The sequence below is a fragment of the Haemaphysalis longicornis genome, unplaced genomic scaffold, assembly GCF_048455015.1.
Source record: "Haemaphysalis longicornis isolate Haplotype H1 unplaced genomic scaffold, Haemaphysalis longicornis Haplotype H1 scaffold_4, whole genome shotgun sequence".
Classification (NCBI taxonomy): domain Eukaryota; kingdom Metazoa; phylum Arthropoda; class Arachnida; order Ixodida; family Ixodidae; genus Haemaphysalis; species Haemaphysalis longicornis.
The window spans coordinates 124,110,875-124,132,717 of NW_027526361.1; the positions used below are offsets into that span (position 1 = coordinate 124,110,875).

The 21,843-nt window shown below is 45.3% G+C and overlaps 1 protein-coding gene across 1 annotated transcript; it reads left to right on the plus strand.

Annotated features, from left to right (window-relative positions):
- The first annotated feature begins 310 nt into the window (after nt 1–310).
- On the plus strand, nt 311–20,026 carry LOC144180554 (alpha-tocopherol transfer protein-like). Its single transcript, XM_077708884.1, has 6 exons — nt 311–396; nt 3,330–3,490; nt 6,682–6,933; nt 15,362–15,555; nt 17,647–17,757; nt 19,768–20,026. The coding sequence occupies exons 2-6, from the start codon at nt 3,358–3,360 to the stop codon at nt 19,957–19,959; spliced, it is 882 nt and encodes a 293-aa protein (XP_077565010.1). The 5' UTR covers nt 311–396; nt 3,330–3,357; the 3' UTR covers nt 19,960–20,026.
- The last annotated feature ends 1,817 nt before the right edge of the window (nt 20,027–21,843 follow it).

The following is a 21,843-nucleotide window of genomic DNA, read 5'->3' on the forward strand; positions in this document are numbered from 1 at the left end:
ACTCAGCATCACATTTTGCAATCCTCTCTTGTCTTACTTTTGCAGCTTTCGTAAGGTGTCCAGAGCCGCTAAAAAGGTCACTTTATGATGCCCATGGACATCAAGAAAAAGCACTCCTTAAGGGCAAAACGTTTTATTTAAGCATTCGTATCAGTCCGAAGGGACACGTTTGGTATTCGTTTGAACAGAAAGAAGCGACTGAAAACCGGCTGCGGCGTTCCGCCGCTTGACGTCAGCTAACTGCGTCAGTACGATTACAGAATACCGGAGATCACTGCAAAAATTACCTAGTGGTAGACTTTCCTGTAAAGACAAGACTAAAAGCCAGCTCCTTAAAGTTGCTCCACCCTGACACAAAACAACTGGAAGCTGTACAGCCTCCCCAAACACCCCCGGGTACGTCAAAGTTTCGCTGTCTAAAAAAAGTTGATATGTTCTTAACTTGTGTGAATGAGGAAGATGGACAACAGCTAAATTTAAAATTCTCTGGTTGACAATATGCATGTTTTTACAACTCGGCTTGATTACTTGGGCTCAGTTTGAACAAGTTGTATTCAACTAGAAGAGAACTTGGTGCGTGGGTCTGAAGAGTCCACAAAGTTCAAGCCGTTCCAACTGTTCGACAGTTCTATTTGTGAGCGGGAACAAGAGCTCATGTGTATGCACTACTATCCGTTGAAAAAAAAACACCGATATTATAGTGTACTTCAACGGTCCATTCTTGCATTATCACCTATTTTATGCGTAAAAGCGTAATTCGAAGATGTGTGTTGATAACACTGCAACATTCGCCTTCTAGCCATGTTAATCTTCGTACATGTTTAGGTACATTTCATATTTGTCTTTCTCAGCTGTGATGTTGTCGCATCACATATAGAGCGAGTTGCTTCGGCTTCTTCAAAAATTCAATTTTTTAACGCCCTGCAATTTTGTTGGACGAGAAAAGATGTAAGGAATCGCCTGTATCAGCATGAGCTATCGCTCTTTTGTCATAGTTACCAAGGGCCTCTGATTGATTGATTGTAGGGTTTGACGCGCCGACGCAACGCAGGCGATGAGGCGCGCCGTAGTGGGGGGCTCCGGATTTAATTTTGACCACCTGGGGATCTTTATCGTGCGCCGAAATCTCGTACACACGGGCGTTTTTGCTTTTCGCCTCCATCAGAAAAGTGGCCGCCGCGGCCGGGAATCGAACCCGCGACCTCGTGCTCAGCAGCGCAACACATTAGCCACATAGCCACTGCGGGGGGTTACCAAGGACCTCACCTTGCATCAAAAAAAGAGATAACCGTGGGTCCGTCACTGTAATACATGTGCCAGCGTTCAAGAATGAATACTGAAAAGCAAATGGGTAGGAGTGTTCTGATAAAATATATATTGCAACTGGAACACAGCGCTTAATAAGAGGGAGGGATAGCCGTGGCTGACTTAGTTGTAAGCTGTCAGAACTTTAAACTGGTTGCTTTTGTATTAGTTTTCTAATAGGAAGCGCCCAAGAGGGCAAAAGTTTATTTACCGGAAGAAATATTAGTAATGTTGAAAGCTTTCAAATTTCCTGCGACAGGCTTCAGCAGTGTTGCAATTGGGAAAACTGGGACCCGAATTATCAGTGTGTTACTGCGCGTTAGCAATCAAGTGATAACAGCAAAGAAAACTAGAAGCCCCGTCAGAGTTGCACTATGGTCTTCGTAGCCGTGGAAGTATTCAACGGCCCATAGTTGCACAAACAAGGCCCCGCAGTGTCAATAAGAACTCTCGAGTAAGCCGTTTGTGATTCGCCACTGCTTCGTCTGTTTCGGTTTTATTGGAGCTTTTTTGATGGCAGTGTGTGTAAAAACGGCAGATTGTTAGATTAGTTAAAAAATAAACACTTTTACTTTTAATTAACGTTTCTGTCTTGGGGAGGCCAATAAGGACCCCCCTTGGCTTTTGAGTTGTGGTGCAACTGGTATAAGCAACACCACACACATATGCCTTCACGGCTGATAACTAGTGCCGCCACACGAGTATAACATAACGAACACAACAAGTATGCCGAAGGTATTTACGTATTGACCTGATATGCAAGGTAGGTTTAGGAAGATTAGGGCGATCATAGACCGCAGGTTTTACCTACACATAGCACATGCCCGCAACAAGATGTTTTTTTGTCTTTTAGACTCAAACACAAGGAATTCACGATGTACCGAGAAAAATGTTTTCTTTAAAAATAGTCTTGAAAACTTATCAGAAGTTGTGACTGTAGGTTGTTTAGTGTCGTGCGATCGCCACTGATGTTTGGTTTAAACTAACTGCTTTTGAAACTTACCGACGAAGTGCAACAAATTTTAACTGACTTGGCGGAGCAGACACGAACGGAAATTGATAAGGTGACTGCACTGAAATGAATGCAGTTAGAAAAGACAGAAACCTGGTTTGCGCCTCCAAAACCACTGCGTTAGACAATGTTGATTGATTGATTGTGGCGTTTGACGCGCCGACGCAACGCAGGCGATGAGGCGCGCCGTAGTGGGGGGCTCCGGATTAATTTTGACCACCTGGGGATCTTTATCGTGCGCCGAAATCTCGTACACACGGGCGTTTTTGCTTTTCGCCTCCATCAGAAAAGCGGCCGCCGCGGCCGGGAATCGAACCCGCGACCCGTTAGACAATGTGCCTGAAGCGCCGGTTTATGCTTCGGTAAAGTTGAGCGGTATAAACGTGACTAAGCTTCAGGGTTCAAAATAAATATTGGGTACGCCGAGTTTCAGACGGATCTGCTAAAATTGACAGCAATGGCTCTACTTTTCTGAGTAGCGCTTTCATTTTCCTCGTTAACAATTACCATATAGACACGGTGTCTTTTCCTTGGTTCTACGTATAAAATTTGCGTTTCTTTGACCCAAATCGCACATATCGGTCAGGGACGCGCACTTCTGAAAAGGGTAAAAAACAGTAAAATGGCTATAGAAGTGGCCTTCTATCATCCTTTCTCGTTATTCTAGCTACAACAAACAGAATATTCATACCATATACGCATTATTAAATGGGGAATGAATGGACTTTATATTAGGAAAAGATGTATGTAATCTTTACGGCCAATAAAAAGCTTGAAAAAAGCGCACTGCAAAACTCCTTATACTAACTGTCGAGTCTATGGCGTGATATTTTTATAACACCATTCGTGACCGCTACAAAAAAGTTCATCACTGTGTTAGCACTGCACGCATTTTTATGCTGTTCTAAAAAAATCAAGGTAGAAATTTCCCACCATTCATATGAAGAAATGGTTGCTTCATGTTGAAATGTATTATTTACATGTGCCGTAACACGTGATTTCTTTTGTGCAGTCAAGTCGCACGTGGTCCTACACCGAAGATGCGGCCAGAAGGTGAGGGCAGCGATGCTGTCGAACTGTCCGGTGAGTTGGCGGAGGTGGCACGACGGGAGCTCGGTGAAACACCTGAAACCAGGCGAGCTGCTCTAGCTCAACTGCGCCGGCTTATAGAAGGTGAGAAAATGTACGCTCTGTTAATTTAATACGATATTTTTAGCAGTAACAGCAACACTTGCACCAGCATGGGCTTGCGCACATACGCACCCACAGGCGCGCACCGGCACAAACATGCACACGACAAGCCTACCCACACGGGACAGCCACCCCATAGCAAAATAGTTCTAATATCGAACTTTCTGGCAAAGCTTCTTGGGTGCCACTAGCTGGTTCCCAGGGAGGGTGAATCGGGCATCTTCGGTTCTTGCATGCCATGATACAATTATTTGGGTGAAATCCCTATACAGCCGATTTATTTACGTGGGAGCCGATTTATTTACGTGGACGCACTCGGCGTCCACGTAAATAAATCGGCTCCTTCCGTGGGGTTCCATTGCGCAATGCGCTCTATACCACGTGGCGCTGCACGGTGCGAGCTTGAGGAAAAAGAAAGAGAAACGATCCAATCCATTCTCTGAAGGAGTCCCGATACATGGTGGCGACGCAGAATTTCAGATTAAGGCATCAGCACAAATTTTATTTTTTACAGTGCTGACGGTAGCCATGCCACAGAAACTGTTTAGCTTCTCGTACACAACACATGCATGGAACCATATCAATAAATTTTCCAGTGGTTAAATCAGGTGACGCTAAGTTTGTAGAACGATATCTCGGTTCTGCAGAATTCGCTGCCAAACAGCTGCTTTTGTAGCAGCAGCTGCCGCCCCACAGGCGCTGCTCCGCGGCGCCGGCGATAGCTCGGCTGCCACGTCGAGGGCGCGTAGTCAATGCTGAATGCGCACATTTTATGAATGCACGTGCCGTTACTCTTCTCTGCTATCCATTGGTCCGCGCCTCCTCCCCTCACGAATGATTCGGTGCTTGCACTCCGCAGCAGCCGCGCGAGGCGCTGGGGTGACCTTGCAGACTTCCAACGTTTTTGGATCAACACGGTGCTTTTGTTTGTATGCCAAGAAGTAAGCTTCGCTTATATGAACCTGGCGGCACACTTTGAGTAGGACAAATAAACCTGCGCGACATTCATTTTGCACTGCCGGAAAAACCTAACCGGAATATTACATGTGTACGTCAAACGGTATGCTCGCACATCACTGTGAAATAATGAGAATAAAGCAACCGCTTTCTCTTCAATTTTCCTCATTATGCACTGCTCCAATTACGTCATTGCAGTGGTGGCTCTCCTATTGGCTGTCTTCATTAAAAATTGATTCCACTCTCTAGTATTGGCTGTTTGTGGTCAACGTCACGCTTTATTTCCTGCCTTTCCGGCGACGATCCGCCGTCGGCGGTGCTGTGCACTAACCTCTTCTATGTAGAAACCTGTACCTGCAGTTCTGGCGTTTTTTCTTTGTCACGAGTGCGCGGGGAGTTCAATACTTCAATGTAAAGATTGAAGTATTGAGTGACGAACTCAATATCTTCACCTTCAACCATACCAGTCGACAACAAGCCGTTTATTGTTTCAAAAACGCTCTACCAGCCTGAGTGCTGGTTTGGGAGAAGCACCAATGCCTGTTTTGTGTAGCACCACGTTGGAAATAGGCTACACCACATTGCCCAGAAAACAGAAAACTCTCCGGCATGTGAAATTATCAAAGGCCGCCACACAGAACGTCATGAGCCGCTCCCCTATCCGGGAGGAAGCGCGCCGCCTTCACAGCGTAGTCCTCAGCTGGAGTTGAGATGTAACGAGTATGCTTGACTTCTTCATCTCGCGCCGGCCGCGGCGGCCGCTTTTCTGATGGAGGCGAAAAGCAAAAACGCCCGTGTGTACGAGATTTCGGCGCACGTTAAAGATCCCCAGGTGGTCAAAATTAATCCGGAGCCCTCCACTACGGCGCGCCTCATCGCCTGCGTTGCGTCGGCGCGTTAAACCCTACAATCAATCAATCAATCTTCATCTCGCGTAGCTACGGTGATAATGGGCGGATTTTTATCATTGTTGCGGGAGGATATTGCTGGGACAACAAACTTTACCTCAAAATGCATTCCGAATAGTGGGTGGTAAGGGCTGCAGGGTCCATAAGAGCCGGCTTCTGGCATAGGCACCCCGTATTGAGAAACGGCCCTTTGGCCAGGCGTTCTGCAGCTCCAGCTTCTCGGAAGTTCCGAGCAGTACTTGTTCCCGGTAGTATGCCGACTATCACGGGAAAGGATGGGGAGAGGGATAGAGAAAGAGAGAGAGGGAGGGAGGTCCAAACTTTTTAATGAGGAATAAATGCGGGGTGGCCTGTTTTGTCAGGAATCTCGACTGGCCCTTTCTTCCCGCAATAGTCGATCTTGTACAACACTAGGGAAATGAAAATGCATCGAAATTCACTATCGTCATCCACCTTCCCATTACACAGTGGCATGGACGAGCAAGGGCGCAACGGGTAGGTTCCCATCAAAGCAATTCAGAAGCGTTCAGTCGTATCGCGAAGAAAAGCGCCCCCAGCGGCAAGATTACGAACCTCCTCGACAATGGGAGACAAATTAGGCGGCTCAGGCGTTCGACTGGACATTCATGCTTTCGCATCAGCAACTAATAAATAGTTCGCAGGAGTGCTCGGATTTCGTTCTGCTTGTGCTGATGGTTCTTTGTCATGAAGGATTGGTGAGCCTTGGTGTACCCTGATGGCTGTCAGGGGTACCCGCGCCGATACTGTCTATTGCTGGGGACGTTAAAAATCAGCTTGCGAGGCACCACACCACCAGGTGAAGCCCAACGGCTTGCGTTCTAACGGCTGGCGGAAATTTTCTATTTTAGCATGTGTCCGCTGGCGTCTACCATGTGCTTGCTTCATCACTGCTCATGGTATCGGCCCAGGTACTCTCTGAATAATGCCGTAGAGCGCAATGTTGTTTGCCATTTTGGATGTCCAGCTACTAAAATCCTGAGTGTAAGAGCTACAGTTTCAATTTGTGGTAACTGGAGTGAGAGTGGCTAGACCCAATCGTCCCTGTCCGCAATCTTTATGCGGAGTTCTCTGTGCATGGACTGTGAGTTAGTACTGTTATTCTACGGGAGCGTACAGTGTGCTCAGATTGATTGCTATAGCAAGACAGTTAGCATCTTCTGTCACGATTCTGAAAAACATTGCAATGTTTTCATTCAGCAAAAGTGCAGTATTTTGGCATTTTCCTCCGACATAAGAAGTGCTTGATGTTTACATCCGCCCCACCCATCACCTCTATGCACCATTCAGATGAACCATTTCTGCACTGCCCGGTGGACGACGCTTTCCTGCTAACGTTTCTACGAGTCCGAAAGTTCAAGGTTAACAAGAGCTTCGAAAGCATCAAGACTTTTTGCCGTCTTCTAACTGACAATCCCGAAGTATTTGACAATCTGGATCCATTCAATGTACCCTTCGACGCTGTCTGCCGGCAGAGCAAGCAGTTCACCTTATCCCGAAAGACAGACCCAGAAGGCCGCCCCGTGTTCTTGTCAAAGGAAGGTAAGTGGTGCATGATTAGGAAACTCAACCACCTGCCATTGATTTTGATATCCGACCTGATTTTTCGGCGTCTGACAGGAGGTTATTGGAAGCGAAAACAATTGCCCCATTGCACGCGAGTAATGGAATTGCCTGTAGCGGATGTTAAATAAAGGTACTAGCATTTCTCATGCTTGTACGACGAACTGTCACATGAATGTGGCTCTGTAGGAAGAAAATTAGTCAGAGGAGAGGAAGAGGGAGCGCGTCAGGGATGCTGAAGGTTCAGTTTAAATGCGTACTTCCGCGTATGCAGAATTGGTACACACTTGAATTCCTGAACAGATGGTTTCCAACGCATCTGGGCCCGTTACAATGCCCCTCGAAATAGGCCCATGCGAAATTTTTATAGACACTCACCGAATTAGTTTTACATATGAAAAAAATTTTGACGATTCATTTTCAAAATTTTGTTGCACTACAAAAAGTGAAACCAAATTGCTTCGTCAAAGATTTACGTTACTTACGATCATTATCACGCAGGCATAAAAAGAACCAAAGTGGGATATTTACCAACAAGGGATAGGTACGTACAATGTAAAGACTCATCGTCTCTATGATGCTATTTTACAAGCGCAAAACTTTTTTGCTCCGGTGTTGGGGAGTCGGTATTATCTTTGCGGAACGAATGCGGCGTATTGTGTGCCTAAGACTAAATTGGTTACAGATTTATTGTTAGAACAAGTTGCGGTTGAGTGTGCGATTTCCCGAAGGGAGAAATATAATACTCACTTGAAACGCGGTGGTTACCCAGGCGGCACAGAAAGTGTGCCCCAAGACCGGCCCGTCTATGGCCGCTTTCTGGCATGTCCGGCCAGCATCCAGGTTCTGGCAGCCACTGATCATGCGTTGAACGGCCAACATTCGGCAACCAGCGCTTCGGCATTTTTCCGTCCGCCCGTTTCCGGACGCACAACGGCAGCTAACCGGCTGCCAGATATTCAGTTCTCTTACGGCTGCCGATGTTGAGAAAGAGAACGGCCGAAGTACGGCCTTAGGGCATCCGTTTTTTCTTCGGGAAGCGGTAATCGGCCGAAGCACGGCAAGCGACCGGCCACAGAATATGCGTATTCTTGCGGCAGTTGGTGTTCGAAAGGAGACCGGCCGGAGCGCGGCTGCCGTGCATTCGTTGTTTCAACGGTGAACCGCGCGTCCGGCGGACGTACGGCCCCAGAATATACGTTTTGCATTCGGTTAGCTGTCTTCGGCCGAATTACGGCCAGCGAATGGCCACAGAATATTTGGCAACCGGTGTTCAAGAGGAGACCGGCCTACGTAAGGTATCTGGTTATACGTCCTTTTTTCGGCAAACGGCATCCAGCCGAACAACGGCTCGCGCCTGGGCGCCGAGAATTCATGCACAGACGTGTTTGGAAGGAGACCGACCGGTTTTTTTCTGGGGGAACAAAGAGCCGTTAGGGAGCCGAACGACGGGGACGCGTTTTTCATCCGCTCCGTGTTTCTACGTTTTAAATGAACGAACATCGTTTGTCAAACAGTAATGAGTGTTCTCGGTGAACGGGCAAGGTACAAGGACTCACTGGACATTAGCAGGGAACCTTTTAGGCCATCGAAATGTCATTTATTGCCACAAGAAGACTGCCACACCGACGGGTGAGCTAAGCCTCGCCAGTCATCGCCGCTACCAAGCTTCTGCCTCCGGCTTCGTCGACGCATCATCTCGAGGCTATTCGCCCGCTCAAGAAATGGAGAGCATTGGAGACATCGATCCACCAGAGATGTCCGATCCGAGATGGAGATGGTTCACCAAAATAACTGGCCTTCAAGGGCGTCGAGCAAGCGGCAACCACGCAGGAGCTAAACCGCTACCATGTCAAGGACTCCCCACCAAAGAAAGGCAAGTGCGAGCAAAAGCGCAAGTTATTCTGCTTACAATTAAACTGCGACAACCAATGTTGCACTATGTTGTTGGTGATAAACGTAGAAGAGACTCGCTCGTGCATTGGTAGGATCAACTTCATGCCCTGCACTATGTTACTTCAGGGGATTTTACGACTGCCTATTTAGAAAAAAAAATATTTTAAGTTTGCGATAACAACAGAGCCTTGTCACTGACGAAGCCTAGCTGTTAATTTAGTTCCGATGTTTGAAGGTGAGCTTAGCTACTCTTGGGACATGACTCATTTGGGTAAACATAATCGCCAGCATCCTAGCAAACACGGATTTTGTCAGGATTTTCTTGCTCAACGCAGATTTTTTAGTTCACGCACGATTTGGCTCTTGCAATAGATAAGCTTAAAGTGGTTGACTGTATATTCTTGGACTGCAGAAAAGCAAATGATGGTGTTGCATATCACCTTCTGCGTAGTACATTTCATCCTATGAACTGAATGAATCGGTTTTTGCATTGTTATTACTATTGGCCCTATAGCTTTGTTCAAAAGTACTGTGTAGTTAACCGGACGATAGCGAATGAACGTGATTCCGTATACCTGCAGCTTTATTCGCATTTAATAACATCCTGGTGTGCTGATTCAGAAAATTTTTTGGATGTTAAACAGTCTGTTAACGGCACCTTTACAAGAAAACCTTCATTCCAATTGGATACGTATACCGTAAATTATGCTGCTGTGACAACGGCCGAGGAATACAAATACCTAGGAGTTTATTTAGGGAGTGGTTAGAGGTTAAATAGGCAGGTTCACACCATAAAAGTTACGGCTGCATATGTTTTTGGCTTTCTGAGACGAAATTTCAGTGAACCTCCATCTAACTGAAAAGAACAACCGTATTTCACTCATGTGCGCTCAATCTTGGAGTACGCATGTGTTTTCGTGGATCCCTACACCAAAGAGCTCGTTGATACGCTCGAAAACATACAGAATATGTCAGTGCAATTCGTATTAGGTAATTGGCACGCTCAACTTAGCATGAGAGAAAGTAAAAGTAAACTGAAATGGCAGGACGTGAAAGATCACAGACGAAACCACAGGTTTAACTTTTTTCGTAATATCTATTATTCGAAAACTGTTGTAGAAGGGGAGAAGTATGTCCAAGCGCCATTCTACATATCTCAAAGTGGGACCGCTAGCTTAAAGCAAATTATTAACTTTTCTTTAAAGGTGACGCCTTGCGCGATTCCTTTTATTTTACATCAATGCTACAGTGTAATTATCTTCGACGTATGATTGCATTAACTGTTTATATTGACGATTTTCAGCGCGCTTTGTAGAATTATTTTGTTATTTTGTCTCATATTTAATGCTTAGTGTTATGTATCTCCCTTCTGTAATGCATGCAAAGGAAAGCAGGTATCAAATAAATAAATAAATAAATAAATGAATGAATGAATGAATAAATAAATAAATAAATAAATAAATAAATAAATAAATAAAACAATGAATAAATAAATGAATAAAAATAAATAAATAAATAAATAAATAAATAAATAAACAAATAAAAAACAATAAATAAATAAATAAATAAATAAACTTCCAGAGGCGCAAGTTTGCCTCCGACGGGTTGAGAACCCTACGCATTCAACCTTGACCAATAAAATATTTATTGCCCTATTCGTTGCAGTATGCAAGGTTTCCTGTATACATGCTACCATTGCTATGTTACTGGTTTGAAACAAATTATGTAACTCTAATTTTACGCCTTTCCTTGCGTGAACACAAAGGGATACAACTGCAGCCACCTGAAGCATGGCGTCATTCGCGACGCGTCTAGAATTTTTTGAACGTAGTATGACATTAGAAGAAAACTAAGTTCTTTTGGACTATTGAGTGGTGTGGACGTACACTCATGAAAACAACATTAAAATAGATTGAAAATGAAAGTACCTGTTCGCTCCTTCTTAGGATCAGCCCTGCGCAAGATCATCAGAAAAGTTGATCGAGTAGAAAATGTCTTTGCAAGAAAAATGGGCAAAAAACTGGACATACTTTTTTGTGAAGGAGTTATATTAAATGCTCCTGAGTGTTTTGTTGAGAACCAAAACGCTTCGTAAAGGCATTCACGCCGGTTTTATATACATAAAAATTGGTCAAGCAACTGTTATAAAAATAGTTTATGTAGTCATAGCTTGAAAGTGTTCCGGAATATTGCCCTAAAAGAAATTGGCTAAAAGCGGCGCAATTTATCTCTCTGAAATTCAACCCACTAAAGTATGCGCCCTCCGCCGCCCCCCCCCCCCCCCCCCCCCGTTTCCCCGTTTATTACAGGTAAGCCGCCCCACAGAGGATATCAGGATCTGGACAATACATCTATTCAAGCTCTACAAAGAACTGAATATTTTCTGTGTTCGGCAGTAAAAGAGGCACAGCAATTAAAGGACCGACAATTTGTGAGCACTGTTTAATAAATGAATTTTGCTGTCAACTGAGGCTGGTAATTAAGCAAAGCTGCGCTGAAAGCTTGACGGCTGGTGCTTGCGCGCGAACTCACTTTGATGTGGCTGCATTGGACCCAAAATGCTGGGTTTGTGCTGCTTCTGCACTGCGCGAATGAGTCATCTGCTTGCGCGACATGCAGTGACCGGCCTCAGTACAGCTAACGTACTGTGGCTGAACTCCAATGCCCGTAGCACGGCCGTATTTCCGGTAGCTGTAGTCCGGCTGGAGTCCGACGACCGCATCTCGGCTGTCCTCCGGCGGACGTACTTCGGCCGTACACGGGTGGCTTTGGAATGGCCGGAGCCCTACGGCTGGAATCTGGCCGTATGACTGTAAGCCGGTCGACTGGCCGACGGACACTGGCTGTTGGACAGCCATCGGAGTACGGCCGTATACGGCCAAAAGGCCCACATTTGGACATGGGCCGAACATGGCTGCCGGAAAACGGCCGGACAGAAAATCACCGGCCAAAGTACACCGGCCTGTTTTAGGCCGAACAGTCCTGTGCTGCCTGGGAAAGGCAATTGTGGCTTTTCGTTGTATCGAGCAAGAAAAATGGGCTTTTATCAAACAAAAAAAAAAAATTGGCGCGAAGATATTCCTGATGGTTTGGAAAAGTGAAAGTTTTGAGAGCTGCGTCTGCGTTTTGGGAAGTAATTTCAGGGACTAACCATGATAAATAAGTGTGCCCTCTTAATACTAAACTGCATATTAGCAGATAGTAAACTTCACTGACATATTGGCGCAAATCAAGCGTTCTGTTTCGCTTCTTTTTGTGTATTCTCCTGCGTCTGGCAGCGCCTAGTGTCACTACATAACGTTACAGAGTATCGGCAGTCTTTTCACCTATTGTTCCGTGCCGCCGCCATGAGTTGTCTCTTAGAATTACGTCATATTTGTTTAGGCGGCAACGGTTTATGCGCGACGCCCTATTCTTGTTTATGCGTCTCAGTCGGTCAGATATGGGAGACTTGGCGGTGTCCTTTCTGCTTTGTGGCTGCGCGCGAGTTATGTCGTTCCGAACGCGAACCGAAGATTACGCGTGTAACCCGCCGTGGTGGCTCAGTGGCTAAGGCGTAGCGCTGCTGATCCCGAGTTCGTGCGTTCGATTTCCGGCCACGGTGGCCGCTTTTCTGATGGAGGAGAGAAGCAGAAATGCCCATGTGTGCGAGATTTCGGCGCACGTGAAAGATACCCAGGTGGTCAACATTAATCCGGAGCCCTCCACTACGGCGCACCTCATCTCCAACGCTGCGCCGGTGCGTTGAACCGTACAGTTATCAGATCACGCGAGTAGCAGCATTTCAGCAGCAGAAGTGCGTCCAAAGGTGCCGTTTGGCTGAATCTTCAGCAATGCTGTCAACACACGACTCGGTCGAAGTTAGCTGCGTCTAGTGTAGAAGTGGCAATCTCGCAAAACTTATAAACGTAAAAATGGGCGCGGTTGCTGAATTGCCGTCCTCGGTGGCAGTACTCTGATACCTTATCTAGTGATAGTATGAGCACCCGGCTATCTTACCTAAGCTTAATGTAACGCGCGCGTTACAGTCTGTTTGTTTTGTATGCCGCGCAGGCTATCTTAGCTGATAAGAACATTCTATAACCTTGTCGTCACTCGGACAGAATGTTAGCTTTTCACCGCAAATTTTTTTAGATGTGATTCGATGGATCTCGAAACATTAACACCGAAAGGTAAATGTTCCCAAGTAAACCACCGCGGCATTTGTTTCGTCGACGCCAGTCTTCGTACGTCACTTCGCTGACTGCTGCTACGTCGCCTGCATTAATTTTTTTTTAGTTTTTGTGGACCAAAAGTTCGCTCCAGTAAAGTTTTTCTCGCGAAGGAGACCTGCGTCGTCTCTGGATACGGGAAAACAAAACGTTTTTTTCTGTGTGTTTGAAAGGACAGATTCTGTCGTGCTTGTTATAATAAACCGCAAAAATTCACCGCAGGTGGGACAACACCCAAAAGGACCGAACATCATGAATAAATGTGCAGATTTGGCGAATGACAACACTGAATATGCAATTACAGACGAAAATAGGATCTCCGCTTGGGTTAACAGGGCAACTAGTGCACATTTGTGGTGTTTAAGATATACTGAACTAAAATTAGAATTGTCTCAGGAAACAACAACAAAACATTTTTTATATAGGCAGTAGTAATATTTGCAGCGGAAGGCACCGCTGTGCTGGTCGATTTTGTTTGGAGAAAATTATGTTGGCTTTCTCAATGGTCTTCTAACCAAAGGTTTTCTTCAACAAAGATTGATCAATAATCGATAAACGAATTCAGGTCGTTCTTATTATAACCTGTTTACTACAGTCGGACACGGATATATCGAACACGGATATATCGAATTATTGTCTATATCGAACTGTCTGAAGATCCCCTTGAAAATCCCTTGCAAAATTATAGCGCTGTTATGCGCGTGTATCGAACTCTCGGTCACGGGCACATTCGGTATATCGAACGCTGCGCCCCAAGTGCCCCTGCAAGTGCGCTTCTCCTTACAGGGTGGATGTGGTGATGATGGCAACTTCTCCTGCCGCACTCGGTTTCTCGCATTTTTTCTGCATGCTTGAGAATTTTTCAGTGGTTGATCGCACAGGGGGACCCATCTACCGGGTTACGTATTTTTGTCCACGCCCCACTTTTCGGAGCCATGGTCACGGAAAAACGGAAGATTTTGGATTTAGAACAGCCTTGTGAACTTTTGATGCAAAAAAAGCAAGCGAATCTTACAGATTATTTTTATGTTGAAGTGTCGTTATCGTAGCGGTGTGGCTTCGAATTTACCGTGCTGTGAGGAACAAATCGGTGAGGTACCACGTGTAGCGACTTTCAAAAGCTCTCAGTCATGTGCGGAGTTTTCAGATACGCTTCAGATAGGCATACTTCATATTTTGAATTATCGATATATCGAACTATTTCGTGATCCCCTTGGAGTTCGATATATCCGTGGTCGACTGTATAAATAAATCGTAACTCTAAATCTCAGAAGACCCCCTCAAAATGCCAGTAGGCATGACAGCGCACTCTGTTGTTTCACATTACAGGGAAGGCGATGCCGTAATTTTTATCTCAATTACATGATGGGTATCTTATTCGTCCAATATAGCCATGAAATAACCTTCCTAATGGTGCTATGGTGTTATGTCGCCTAAGGATACTAATGGTATTCTGGCCATGGCTTCGAGTTACGTATCTGTTTCTACGCAATTTACGATGTAAGCAAATTTTACGCATAGCCGGTCGCCGGTAGGGCCTTGGAAAGAGAACTTGAAATAATGATGATCATTTTTTTGGTATTGATATCTACGAAGGAACTCCCGATGTCTTGCTTTGAATCACTTGTAGCCAGAAATTGTAAAACATTACGGGTACGCAGTAAGAATCTCAGTTTCACAGTTATTACACCAACAACGATGATGGCGTAGACGGCGATGTGCTCAACATCATGATATGTTCCCGGCATGGTCATATTTCGCGATATGCTCGGTGAGCTCTCACATGGAAGCCACTGAGTGTGCGCTATACAGGGACTCAATTATTTCGGGTATCGACTTTTACCGGTCGCAATACAAATGACGAGATAGTGGTTATTTTATTAAGCGCCGTTGGGTTCCACTGATAATAATAAAATAACAGTCCGCTGGTTTATAAAGACCGAAAGGCATTAGAAAATATTGCCTTTAGAATTCGCTTGTTTTGTCCAATGTTATTAGTATTTTGTTTCAGATTCATTAATTTTACTACAGAGTATTCTCCATTCTTCACCCCAAATAGTCTGCCCCAATCTCTGTGAAACCGTTGCTTAAGGTACCTGGGGTATTTTTTTGTTCCCACCGTTATGGTTATTAGGTGCATTGTCAGAAAATATTTGAGTGTTACAAAGGTTTGTGAGAACGAAACTTATTTCTTAATTTGTTTCGTTGTGTCAAACTGAAACCGCCTTTCCAGAAACTGTTCCAGTGGGTTAATATGGTGGGTCAGCTTACGAGGTATGCCTTATTTTGATTGCTTGCAGGTGCCTGGAACCATGACATCTGCTCTCTCAACGAGAGATTCCGCATGGGCGCGATCCTTTACCAATACATGCTTCTTAAAGAGGAAGCCCAGATTAGGGGTGTCGTGATAGTAGCGGACATGAGTGGCTTTGGGTCTTATCACCTGCTTCACTATACACCAAGTTACGTCAAAAAGCTTGTTCACTTTATGCAGGTAATTCTGGCTTTGTTGTCCTGCAGCATGGAAAGGGTTTTCAAATGTTCGAATTACCCGCCGCGGTGGCTCAGTGGCTAAGGCGTTGCGCTACTGAGCACGAGGTCACGGGTTCGATTCCCGGCCGCGGCGGCCGCTTTTCTGATGGAGGCGAAAAGCAAAAATGCCCGTGTGTACGAGATTTCGGCGCACGTTAAAGATCCCCAGGTGGTCAAAATTAATCCGGAGCCCTCCACTACGGCGCGCCTCATCGCCTGCGTTGCGTCGGCGCGTTAAACCCTACAATCAATCAATCCCTCAATCAAAATGTTCGAATTGGCATTGTCTTAAAGCCCCAGAAGCCGAAATGGGGTACTCTCTCAGCGAGCGCGATGTGTTGGTGCCCTTCTAGTAGAACAGCACGAAGAATAGCCGAAAGCTCTTTGCAATAAACGAAGACTGTAGGAGTGCGAAAAAATGAAATCTTGTGGCTATGTCTAGCTACGAAGAAGTTCAATTAGCAGTCTTCTGACAAAGAAGTGAAGGACGCGCTTAGCTGCAGGAGGGGATATGGCCTCAGTTATCGATAGCAAGCAAATTGTGGAAGTTTGTTATACAGTGTGGCAGCTAGAAGCTAGATTACATTTTTTGTGAATACTGAATGATGATGATGAAGAAACTTTTATTGAAGCCCAATCCGACTAATGAACAAAAATTGTGAAATATTTTGGAATCAGCAAAATATTGGAAGTGTGCACAGGCTGTCTTGTTAATATTAAAACTACCCTTAGGTTGGCTTTAGGTCACGTATACAGGGTGAGGAAATTTTGGTCGATAGGTTTTTTTTTAATTACGCGCTTAGCTTTATGTGAAGACCACCTCTACAATGAGGTTATGCGCCCAGAGGAACCCAAAATTAGGTGGCAATTATTCATGTCGGTGGCTTAATTAGCTAAACTTGAATAATTAGCTTTTTAGAGGCTGCAGTAAGCAGGCTTGTTTGTATTGAAAATGAAGACGCAATCGTATTTCGAAGAAGTTTCATTTGACAGAATTTTTTAGCGCATCCATATTCCGATATTTCGCAAGATTATGCTTCCTAGACAGCGACGACCGCCGCAAAGCTCCTTCTGTTTGTTTTGTGTTTCGATAGCGCTTCCGCCTACTGCGGAATGCGATAAGGCCAGCCAAGACTGAAAGATCGGAGTTATCACTTTTGCCTATCCGTCCACCCATTTGTCAAACTAAACACCCTACACACCAGGCACGCCAGCATAGGGAGGAGCTTTGCGCCGGTCTTGGTTGTCTAGCCTACCTAACCATGCGAACGGCAATTAAACTTCGCAATTCGATATCTGAGAGTACGAATGCGCTAGAAAACTTCTGACAAATAAAACTGCGTAGACACAAGATTGCCTTTAACTCTTCAATACAAACATGCCTGCTTACGGCAGACGCTAAAAAATTAATTATTCAATTTTGGTTAATTAATCCACTCACATCAAAAGTTACCACCTCATTATGTGTCCCCTTCGTGCATAACTTACCTGTAGCGATGGTCATCACGTACATCTAAGCGCGTAATTAAAAAAAAATCTTTGGACTTAACTTCAATCACCCTGCATATTGATGCGCGATTATCAATGCCTACTGTCGCAGTTTCACAAATTAACACTTAGTTTGCGGAATGCGGTGTGCCGATTTTGTTTTCGATCATTGGAAATATTGAGTGTTCGTAAGCACCGTTATGAAGGAGCTGTTATAAAAGGTGGCAGTCGGCATGTGGAAGTAACGAGTTGTTTTCGTCAGTAATGCAATTCAGTGTACAACCAAATGGGAATAGGTCTGGTGCAAAGATCACCATCCGCTCCATAATGCCTAAGGTTGCTTCCGCTAGCGAAATTGGTTGGTGATCGCTTGGTTGGAATGGATTACCTAGCCAAAGGATAGCAACGACTACAGGTCAATTTTGATAAGAAAAGCGTCGTAACCAAATGGCGAAAACAAGCGAACTCAACGTGTATATTGTAATTGCAATTTTTCCTGCGAGATAAAGTACCACACTTTTTAAGAACGCAGAACGAACCCTCTGACATATGCGCCTAATTTCAGGACATCGGAAACATGCGGATTAAAAAGGTTTACGTGATTAACACCCCGGCTTTATTCGACATTATTATGGCGATAGCCAAGCCGTTTATCAAGCCCAAACTTCTCGAACGGGTAAGTCGCCTTTTGGTATGCTCTGTCATTTAAGGGAGCGTTATTTGGCTAGGCGAACAGGAAATGTGTTGGTCCTGTGGACGCAAAAAATTCTCCCGGTGAAACCTCATGCGCACGTGCCGAAAAACGAGATTGTAGAGGAGGTAGTTGTATGGGAGATACCTAGATTGGCTGGGTTTATCACAAAGGAGCGCACTCACAGCGAACTACTGCACGAATCACAGCTCAAGCGAGAATGGTGGGTGGTCCGGATGGAGCAGTGTCAACGTTGCAATGGCAAGCACCGGTCGCATGTTACTTAGAAGTGGGTCACTTACGCGCCATACGTAAACCTCCGGCCACAGGTCACAGCTTCGCTGGTCAACCAAACTGTACAAAATGCGGGGGCGCATTCTTTCTCAAATAATAACAAAAGTAATATGGAAGCGTTTGTAATAATTGGGTACACTCAGTTCCTGAATCCTCGTCAGGCGGATGAACACATGGTTTCCTGTATACCTATGAATAAAAGCGTACGTTATTGAAGCGACCCATATAACACCATAAATCAAAAACGAAGATGTGTGACGTTCACCCAGAATGCCAAAGATACTTTAAAAAAGTAGGTGCAAGTGGCATGTGGGAAGCACAAAAAATTGGTACCGTGTGGCTTTGGATAGAGCCGATGAACTAGTCAAATATTAAGCTGCTTCCGCAAGAAACAAACCACACATTTCTTCCGAAAGTTGACTGCCGTCCTTATATCAGAAGCCAAAAATGGTTCAAAATTTTAAGGTAGAAAAGTTAGAAACCATCTGGAGAAATAGCGGCATAACCAAACAAAAGGATGACTCTAGGGCCGACCACAAGCATTATGTCAAAACGGCCGAATCTCCAGGAGATGGACAAGTCCAGGAGACAGAAGGACGGTACTTGGGTGTTGACACTGGGTGAAACCTGCGAAAACCCTTTGTTTTATTAGTGCTGATATTCCATGTTTTGCAAATGAATGAAAGGTCCACAGTAGTGTAACTTGTAGCAGGATGACCCAAATTTGTTTTTTTTTATTCTTGCTATTATGCAAGCCAATTACGCTTCCAGAATAGTACACATAGAATAGAAGAGAGTAGAATAAAACTGAAAAAAAAATAATAAAACAGAACACCGTGGTGAGCGCAGATGCATCAGATAAATCCAACGTTTTTTTATGGCAATCAAGTGCAGCAGGGTCTCCTTGTTGCACTTACTTCTAGTAGAGCAGTGCTTTGCAAACAGCCTAAAACACCTGCAACCTTAGTAGACTTTCGGCCTGTGATTCGCGTATGGCGATTGGTCACATAAACTAAGGTTGCAAAAACATGCCGTGAACACAATCAACGAGATTGTTTCCCGTACCATCAATATTGTGTCCACGATACACTTCACAGCACGCTATGACAGTCTACAGCGCCAACCGTACCTGCCTGGCGTTCGAAGGCCATTTCTGCTGAGTTCGGCGCTACGGCTATTGCTTTAGGCGAAACTAAACACTCGGTTTAAACGGTCTATATTTGCCTTATATGGTCTTGGTCAGATAAACGCTTGTGTGCAGCCAGGGAGTATCCAACCATCCTCATTTTGCAAAGCTTGTTTAAACATGCTGAGCAAAGGGGATGTCTTTCTCAATGTGGACAATAAGGTCTCTGTGGCAATTCTCCGAAAACATTATTTACAGTTCCAACTGCATCTGAATAATAAATGTGGCACTAAGATGAACAATAATTGTGTCGGACGCGCAAAACACAGGCAAAAGAAATAGCAGTAAAGGTATCAACGGAAGAATGACTATCACTTGTCAGCGAAACTATACACCGTCATTATTTGTTCTAGCTCTGCTTTTTGCTGATGTAATGTAACTAACTGCTAATGGCCAGCAGCACGGAGGGACCCGGACATGTGCGAAGAGCATTGATTTTTTAGAAGTCTTCAGACATGTAATTTTATTTAAACAGAAATTTAATTAAACACTACTGCTTTGTGTACCATGTCCAGGCATGTTTCCTCGGGAGTGACACGGAGAAGCTTCGAGAACTGATACCGGATGACCTGATTCCAGAAGCTTTAGGAGGAACATTCGAGAGCTATGACTATGACGAGCTGGAAAAAGACCTGCAGAGTAAAGCGGCACACTTCAAGATGATGAATCTCTGCAGGTACCACGAAAAGGAGACTGCGGATTTATGAACTTAGCGGAGTGTTTTTCTTTTCCTAGTTATGTCGTGTCTGCACGGCTTTTGCACAATCCCTAACAGAAACTTGCGAGGGCCCATGTGCCGGCACAACCTCTCGAATAAAATGAGGTTCTTCTTGTTTTCAACAACATTGTTTCTGTATGTAATTATGCATGACAAGGGCTAAGAAGATTTAGTTAGGGCTTGCGGATGAGAAGACATTTTACGGGATAAAAGTGGAGAAGGCCGAAATTTAAAATAAAGCAAAAAAAGCGGTAAGTAGTATTTAAATGAAAGGGAGATTTACTTTGCATATTCAGGAAAATAGCGGAGAACGAGCATTGACAGCACAAGTACAAGTCTCCTGCATCCATAGAACATTTTACTAGTAGGTCGGCTTGAAGCTGCATTATTGCTTTTACATTTGCTACTTTGAAGGTTGCAGACTGGGATGTTAAGTACAGCGTACTTCTGAATTCTTCCTACACTGCTGAATGTGATTGTATTGCAGATATTTTTGTAGGTACCGCAACAGCTACCGCAACTAACCACTGTACGGCTTAAGGGAAGTTTGCATTATGTTTTCAAGCAAAAAAACAGTCACAGAACCTTACTGTTGTAAAGACGTATTTAGGTAGACAACAGGAAAGTTCTCTTTACAACTATCGAATACTAGTATTAGTCTCTTAGAAAAAAGTTCGCCTATGTCTCTCCAGCAAATGTTTGTCTTGTTTTTTCTACGCATTTAAAGCGTTGTTTCTTCTATATATCCATGTTATGCGCAGAAGAAGTTCAAGCTTATCTAAGCGAAGTAGTCGATAGCTGCTGTTAGAACAGAAAAAATTACGACCACCTCCCCTCGCGGGAACCCTGGTGTGATGGGACGCTGAAGGGGGTTCCATTTGCGTTTCCGTTGGGTCGATAACTCGAATTCCGTGAGCAATCGTCGGGTAATGCGAGAGAGAGAGAGAGAGAGAGAGAGAGAGAGAGAGAGAGAGAGAGAGAGAGAGAGAGAAAGACCAAGCGTAGCGCGTACGACCGTCGACTGAGAGACCGGCCGGAGCGCGGCACTCCGCTTATATGTGCAGCGCGCCCGAAGGAGAGGAGACCGCGGAGAGAGAGGGCGCTGCACATGATGATGATGATGATGATGATATTGCGGTTGTGCCCTTTGCAGCGGGCGGGTGAGAGGTCTCGACCCTAACCAAAAAACAACAACAGAAAAAGTTTAACACTACGCACGCACTCTATAAACAAGAGCTCAGGGCCCGTGAAGGCCCAGTGGCCGAAGAACCCGAACCCACCGTCCTAGTCCTACGCCACACTACGACCCATACTACTGTGTGCCAAGGGTCGCCCTCTGGGCGCAGCGCGCAGCGCCGCCCACCGGCGGAGTGAGAGAGTGCGCCGCACTGCGCGCGCCACAGATGTTGGGGGAGAGGGCGCGCTATCACGGCGAGAGTAGAGAGGTGAGCGGAGGAGAGACGCAGCTGTGCGGACGCGGACAACGATGACGCAGGAAGGACAGGGCCGCCGGCAAGAGATGCTCCTCTCAGCGTCGCGTGTAAAAAGCAGAATAACTGCATGGAAAAGTCTACCTTATCAATGAACTTGCCTCACGGTAGTCGACTGCGGTGGGAAGGCGTTCAACATCTGTCGCTGGCCTCACGGATGCAGGCCCTCAAATATTTTTAATACAGGTTTGGTTGATTTTTAAAGCAAATCTTAATTTCGTCCAGCATTTTCGGGAAGTATGCGCAAGTTAGTCTTTTGACCGGGGATACACCCCGGCGATACACCCTTCGAAGCCCATCGCGTGATGCGCCGGGCCCGCTGTCGGCGCAGCGCGTCAAACCCCGTCTTCAGTCGTTATGCTCACGTAGCGGCGGCGGCCACG

Bases quoted from the DNA above. Each gene is read 5' to 3' on its own strand.
- LOC144180554 (XM_077708884.1), top strand. From the start codon at position 3,358: ATGCGGCCAGAAGGTGAGGGCAGCGATGCTGTCGAACTGTCCGGTGAG. The intron at 3,491-6,681 runs GTGAGAAAATGT...TGCACCATTCAG, and splicing joins ACTGCGCCGGCTTATAGAAG to ATGAACCATTTCTGCACTGC. The intron at 15,556-17,646 runs GTAATTCTGGCT...GCCTAATTTCAG, and splicing joins AGCTTGTTCACTTTATGCAG to GACATCGGAAACATGCGGAT.